The sequence below is a fragment of the Apodemus sylvaticus genome, chromosome 1, assembly GCF_947179515.1.
Source record: "Apodemus sylvaticus chromosome 1, mApoSyl1.1, whole genome shotgun sequence".
NCBI classification, from domain to species: domain Eukaryota; kingdom Metazoa; phylum Chordata; class Mammalia; order Rodentia; family Muridae; genus Apodemus; species Apodemus sylvaticus.
In genome coordinates this window covers 116420480-116427447 of record NC_067472.1, presented here as the reverse complement: position 1 = coordinate 116427447, position 6968 = coordinate 116420480, and the positions used below count along the sequence as shown (strand labels likewise).

The 6968-nt window shown below is 40.2% G+C and overlaps 1 protein-coding gene across 3 annotated transcripts in view; it reads right to left on the bottom strand.

Annotated features, from left to right (window-relative positions):
* Positions 1 to 3578: 3578 nt before the first annotated feature.
* Eed (embryonic ectoderm development) overlaps positions 3579 to 6968 on the bottom strand; it is a 29056-nt gene continuing 25666 nt past the window's right edge. For 2 of the 3 annotated variants that reach the window (XM_052159020.1, XM_052159015.1), the window contains exons 10-12: positions 5192 to 5350; positions 4462 to 4535; positions 3579 to 3914 (exon numbers count right to left, since the gene is read on the bottom strand). In XM_052159020.1, the coding sequence (XP_052014980.1) occupies positions 3788 to 3914; positions 4462 to 4535; positions 5192 to 5350 (360 nt within the window). In that variant the 3' untranslated portion in view covers positions 3579 to 3787. The remainder of the gene's footprint in view (positions 3915 to 4461; positions 4536 to 5191; positions 5351 to 6968) is intronic. The other variant, XM_052159028.1, reaches the window with a different exon arrangement.

Genomic DNA, 6968 nt, shown 5'->3' with positions numbered 1-6968 from the left:
AGATTGGCCTTGCAGAAATCCGCCTGCCTCTGCCTCCCAAGTGCTGGGATTAAAGGCGCTCACCACCACTGCCCGGCCTTAGAAAACATTTTCATTACAGGCATGCTCCCACTAGACCCTACTTTTTTCTTTTTAATCCAAAATCACCAATTGAATTTTCCTTGTTCTTGTTATTAAATAAGTTTATCTGACTATCCTTAAGAAATTTTTTGTTTGAAGTAGAAATAAGTGGAGTCAGTAGCATCTAGTCATGAGCTTACAACCCAACCTTGCTTCTGGCCCACAGTCTCTTTCACTCACCTAGTCATGAGCAAGTCGCTGACTCTATCCTTTCCTCACGGTGATAGAATGTATTCTAAGAACAAACCCAAATAAAGCCTTCTTAAGTTCTTCTCTCCATGACAAGGAGAGAAGTAATACTATGCTATTGTAAGAATTTTAACTCAGAGAAGATATGTTGAGAGTTTGAAACTTTCTTGAAGGCTGAGTCTTATCACCCAGAGCCAATTGCAAACATGTAGTCTCATCCTTACCTGTATCTAAGCCCACTGGACTTTGACTTTGCAGAGGGGAGGATAATCAGTTTCTTTCCTTCTGGCTGCGTTTGATCTGACTGAAAGAAGCGATGCTATGCCAGTTCCAAGCTAAAAATTATTTGCAAACTTCTGCTCTAGCACTTGAAACTTGGCCAAGCTATTTAAGGACCAAGTCAAGGAATGGCTGCAGATAATGAAAGATACCTGGTTTAATACCAGCAGTCAAACTTCAGGGCTGACTTGCAGCTGAGCAGACACATGCAAGACACATGCAACTTAGCCAAAGCCAGAGGAGTCTCCGAGCTGAACTTGGCGCAAATAAAATCATGAGTTACATAGTTATGTTTTAATCTGTTAATTTTAAAAAATATTAATTTTTATATGTATGGCTATTTATCTGTGTACCACAGGGGTGCAAGTGCCCAGAGAGGCCAGAAGAGGGTGTCAGATCCTTTGGAACTAGAGTTACAGATGTTTAAAAGCCATCATATGAGTGCTAGGAATTAAACCTGTGTTCTCTGGAAGAGCAGCCAGGGCTCTTAAATGCTGAGCCATCTCTCTAAGCCTTTGTTATGTTTTGATAAGCAGCAAACGCTAAATTTATGTAGTTTTTTCCCATAACCTATATTGCTTTTAATTTTTTTTCTTCACTATGCAAAGTACTGTTAAGTATATATTTGACATTTATTTCCTCCCATGTCCATCCTTTTGAGGATACAGGGGTTGAATGTAGCCCACCCCAGGACATGTAAGGCAAGTTCTCTACCACTGGCCACTATCTTCAGGGAATTTTAAATTTCTCTTTATTTTTCATTTTAAGTAAGGAGGGCTGGAGAGATGGCTCAGCAGTTAAGAGCACTGACTACTTTTCCAGAGTTCCTGAGTTCAACAGCAACCACATGGTGGCTCACAACCATTTGAAATGGGATCTGACACCCTCTTTTGGTGTCTGAAGACAGCTACAGTGTACTCAGACATAAAATAAATATCTTTTTTGAAAAGAAAAGAAAGTAGGACTGGAGAGATGGCTCAGCCATTAAAGGATAGGCTCACAACCAAAAATGCAAGTGTCTTAAGTTGTCACACCTGGCCCTACTTTAGGCCCTGCCCCCTTTAGCCTCTTGGGCTGTTTTGTGTTGTGTGTAGCTGTATAAATGTGCAGTTTAACAGGTTTTAGCATTTAGTACAATACACCAAGAGAAAAAAAAATACGGGGCTTGTGGAGAGCTTTTGGGGCTACTTCTAGAAACTAGGCAGGAATTTGACTTTGGACTGGAACAGGGAAGTAGACTCAGATAAGAATGTTTGCATGGAGTTGGGCAGTGGTGGCGCACGCCAGTGATCCCAGCACTCTTGAGAGGCAGAGACAGGCGGATTTCTGAGTTCGAGGCCAGCCTGGTCTACAGAGTGAGTTCCAGGACAGTCAGGGCTACACAGAGAAACTCTGTCTCGAAAAAACCAAATCCAAATAAAAAAGTACCTGGGCTAATGCAAAGCTCAAGGTGAGCTCATCTGACAGATGTGGCATTCCTCTTATCTTGGTCATCCTAATTAGCCCCTAGAAACATGGTTCTCAGGACTTTGTTTATTGCCTTGTTTGTTCCTTAACCTAGAACTGACTGGAAAGTAAGTACTGTTAAGTATGCACTTAAAATGGTATAAAGGCAGACTGTAAAAATAAACTCGCTTCAGCCTCAGAACTGGCTGGGGTCATGCTAGTCTTGTCTAATTGCCTTTTTCTATTAATCCTTGCTTCCTCTGTGGAGAACCCACTGACTGAGCTGGCTTGTGTTTTTGAACTCTTCAACTTAACTGTCTAGGGCTCACCTGTAAATTCTAGGGCTGTCTTGAGACCCTGTACTTCTGTATTCCTCAGAAAGGGCATATGTTTTGTCTAACACTGCTGTCCACAACTAGAATTTTTGTTGTTTTTCAAGACAGGGTTTCTCTGTGTAGCCCTGGCTGCCCTGGAACTCACTCTGTAGACCAGGCTGGCCTTAAACTCAGAAATCTGCCTGCCTCTGCCTCCCAAGTGCTGGGATTATTTTTTTTTTTAAGATTTTATTTATAAGAGTACACTGTAGCTGTCTTTGGACATACCAGCAGAGGGCATCCAGTCCCATTACAGATGGTTGTGAGCCACTTTAAGTCCTGGGAATTGAACTCAGGTCACCAGCCCCTCTCCCAACTATGATGAGTCCATAAAACCTAATTTCAGTAACCCTGAGCTTAAAATTATTTTTTGTGTATGGGTGCTTTGCATGGTTTTCCAGGCTTTCTAAGCCTGGTCCTTTTAGAGAGCGGAGTTGACACAGTTGTGAATTACCACGTAGGTGCTAAGAATTGAATCTAGGTCCTCTGGAAGAACAGTTAACAGCTGAACTACTGAACTGTCCCTGCAGACCAGAACTTAAAAATCAGGAAATGTTAAAAATGTTTCAAATAACATTAAATAAGGTATGCCTGTTTTAAACATAAAATTGAAGTACAATGATACAGGGGATCAGATAAGAGTGCTGACTACTCTTCCAAAAGGTCGTGAGTTCAAATCCCAGCAACCACATGACGGCACAGAACCATCCATAATGAGATCTGATGCCCTCTTCTGGGATGTCTGAAGACAGCTACAGTGTACTTAAATCTTTAAAAAAAAAAAAAAATACAGTGATACAAAATTCCCTCTCTATGGTAGTTTGAATAAGAATGGCCCCAGAGGCTCATATATTTGAATGCTTAATCACCAGAATGGCATAATTTGAAAGGACTAGGTGTGGCCTTTGGAGGAAGTGTGTACCGGGAGTGGGCTTTGATGTTGCCCTCTTTACCTTGATCATGTCTCTTCACAGAACATGACCAAGAACAGTAACTAAGACAATATCCAAGGTTACATGGTGGCAGAGCCCTGATTTAAGTTTAGGTATACAATTTACACTTAAGAATTCATAGTAAATAGCTTTCACCAGTTAAAGTACACATTACAAAAAGATATGGTATAACTTTATTTCTTCCAGTTTGTTTCCATCACAATAAAAATAACACAGCTTTACAAAAATAAATTTTTATTAAAAGCAGTAAAGTCTGAGCAGGAAGACAGTACAAAGAATGTAAACAATGTAAACATCACTACATTCAGCTCAGCCTGATCGAATGCTGACAAACAAGTCTAAATGCTCTATGTGCCCTTACTAGCAAGATACATTAATTCTATTTTACACAGACAACATATTCTAATTTACTAGGAAAAAAATAGTTTATCGAAGTCGATCCCAACGCCAAATGCTGGCATCATCACAGACAGCTATGAGGATGCTGCTATCCCTGCTAAAACTGGTTTGCCGAATAGCAGCGCCACATTTATGATGGGTCAGTGTTGTACATCTAGGGGAAACAAGACAAGAGTTAAACTGCACACAGAACAGCATTTACCTTAAAGAGTGAAGGAGAAAAGTGTAGCATAAAACCAGCTTATGTTCATTGAGAACTCATTCTCAAATTTCATCACGCTTGGTATATTTATCTTATCACCACAGTATAAATTAACAGTTAACTGACATATTAAAAACACTGAAATTAGGCTATGACACAGCCTAGTGGTGATGTACTTGCCTAGCATGTATAGGGAAGGCCCTGGGTCTGACCCCCCAGTACACAAAATTAATGATTTTTTTTTTTTTTTTTTTTTTTGGTTTTTTGGATTTGGGTTTTTTTTTTTTTTTTCGAGACAGGGTTTCTCTATATAGTCCTGGCTGTCCTGGAACTCACTCTGTAGACCAGGCTGGCCTCGAACTCAGAAATCCGCCTGCCTCTGCCTTCCAGAGTGCTGGGCTTACAGGCGTGCGCCACCACCGCCCGGCTCAAAATTAATGATTTAAGGATGGCATAAGAAGGCTATAATATAGAACATTGTAGAAATTTCTATACTTACTTGGCTTTATGAGGATCTTCTACTTCTAAATCCCAAACATACAGTTTGCCAACCTGATTGCCCAATGCAAGCATCTGTGTAAACAAAATTGAAAACTTAAAATTAGCACAGCACCAGGCTCTAAGGTATTCCAGTAATCCTAGGACAGCTTTCTTGCTTAGAGAAGCCTACACCTCAGCTCTGATGGCCCATCTGACTAATATTTGCATCTATGTTACTGATTTATAAGAAAAATTAAGAATAATTAATATTTCCCTGGAATTTTGAAAAAATAAGGCTCTAAGACATTTCATGGATGGCATTACAGTTTTATTACTTTTTTTTTTTTTTGGTACTTTTTTCCTCTACCTTACAGAGTTAAAGAAAGAGATGCTCTTCCACAGCTCTGTTAGAGAATGCTCAGTTAACCTGACAAAACTGCAGCAGCAGATTCCTTTAACACTTTAGATATAGTTATTTTGCCTTCCATGCTGATTTTCCTCTAAGTTATTCTATACAAAAAAAAAGCTGTGTATGATAAACACATTAAAACATTGTATCTAAGAAACAGGTATTAGGAAAGTAACATTGCTGACACCTAATTGCCCCTTCTGCAGATGTGCAGTGCCCAGGTAGGTAGCCAAAGCAAGTTGGTACAACCAAGGTGAGAGGATGAGGAGGAAGACAGGGCAGGAAAGGCTAGAATTATAGTGTTTCAGAAGACAATTCCAAATGTAAAATTATGTGCTACCTTTTGCCAGAAATCCATAGAAAACCTCATGTACCAAATGTCACACTGGCTGTAATCAAATCGCCCAAGAATAGTCACATTAGACTCACTAGGTTTAATTTTATCTATATCATCCTCCATTTTGCCAGGTTTCCAGCATACAATGGCATTTTCACAAGACTAAAAGAGAAATAAGAGACACATAATTAGAACAGAATTTCAAGAAATAAAAATAAAACTGTTACCATTTTAGAATAGCTCAGAGAGCCTGCTTTTCAAGACTATAAACTGTCTATAAACTTGACTATAAAAGTCAAGGTTTACACCTGAGGACAAGATATCGGACTAGCAATAAAATTAAACAATTTAGAAGAATCGTGCTTCTCAAAATAGTGAGTTTCTCCTCCAGAACAAATTAAGTTCAGCTTCAGATACATTCACACCAGAGACTTGAGGAATGCTATAGAAAATTAGACTTTTAAATCTGGCCATTGGTTCATAGTTCCTCAGTTTCCCAATCCACACGTAACCTGTCCCTTGTTAACTACTGAGGCTTTATACAGTGTGGGTACTGTATAGTAGATGCTTGGATGACATCACAGGAAATTATTGATTAGTTCACTGAAAGGACCATAGGCTATAAAGTGGCTCAAGATATTGATGTGAGGATAGGGTCTAACAGTCATGAAATTACACATTCCCTAATCTGTAACATTGTGTCTTTTGACACTTCTACTTAAAACAATCTCCTTGTGGTCATTATTCCAACCACTATCTTAACCAGTGGTCCACACTACCAAATTTTTGACAATGTATCTGGCTTCTAGTCAATAGAAGCCAGAGATGCTGCTAAACATCTCATCCTCTCCTCCATGCCTGACCAAACTCAATAGTACTTAGATTAACAACCTGCACCCCCAGAGTTTTTCAGGACAGCCTATTCAGTCACAGATGGCAGCCTATAGGGGTCTATATTTAAACAGTTTAACCACAGCACCACAAAAAGATTGGAATGGGAAGAGCAAAGTTCTCTACTTTCTTCAGATGTAAAAATTCTAATGCTAAGTGACATTTGAACCTGCTCCAGAAACCATTCCTTAGGTCCTAACAAGTACATTCTAGACTCTCTTCACCCTTTGCAGTAATGTGCTAACTCTCTAGCCTGGCTTGGAGTACAACATATTATCCCCAGCGCCAATAGAGGTCACTAGGTAAGCAGTGATCTTAACCAGTGGTCGCCCTCACCTCCTTTAAGGTGTTCAGCTGAGGCCCAGTGCAAAGTCTGAATTACTACCTTCACCTGGCAAATTACAAGGCAGCCCTAAATTGCTCCTTTCCACAACTAAGTAGATAATAAAGAAAGACTGCTAGCAAGAGGATCGATCCCGAGACCGGAGGGCTGGCTTAGTGGAAGAGTGCTTGTCAAGCAGGTGTGAGGCCCTGGGGTTGATATCCATCATATGACAAACGACAAACAAAAACCAAATGACTGGGTGAATGACAAAAAGGAAGCAAGTTTCCAGAAACGGATCCACAGGCTGGAATCCGGGACTGAATAGAAAGCCCGGCAGAATTCACTGATCTATGTCTGAACAAGGATGCATGCAACCAGCTGCCTCGCTCCTTTCTGCCAGGACGTCCATGCCATGAGACTGTCTATTAACTGGAGCCAAAAGTGCCTTCCCAGGCATTCTGTCTCACCACCGAGTAACTAATGCAGTAAACACAATGAAAACTTAACTGGCCGGCTCAACAAAAAGGAGAAGAATTATCAAGGCAACTCAATAGAATATTTTCA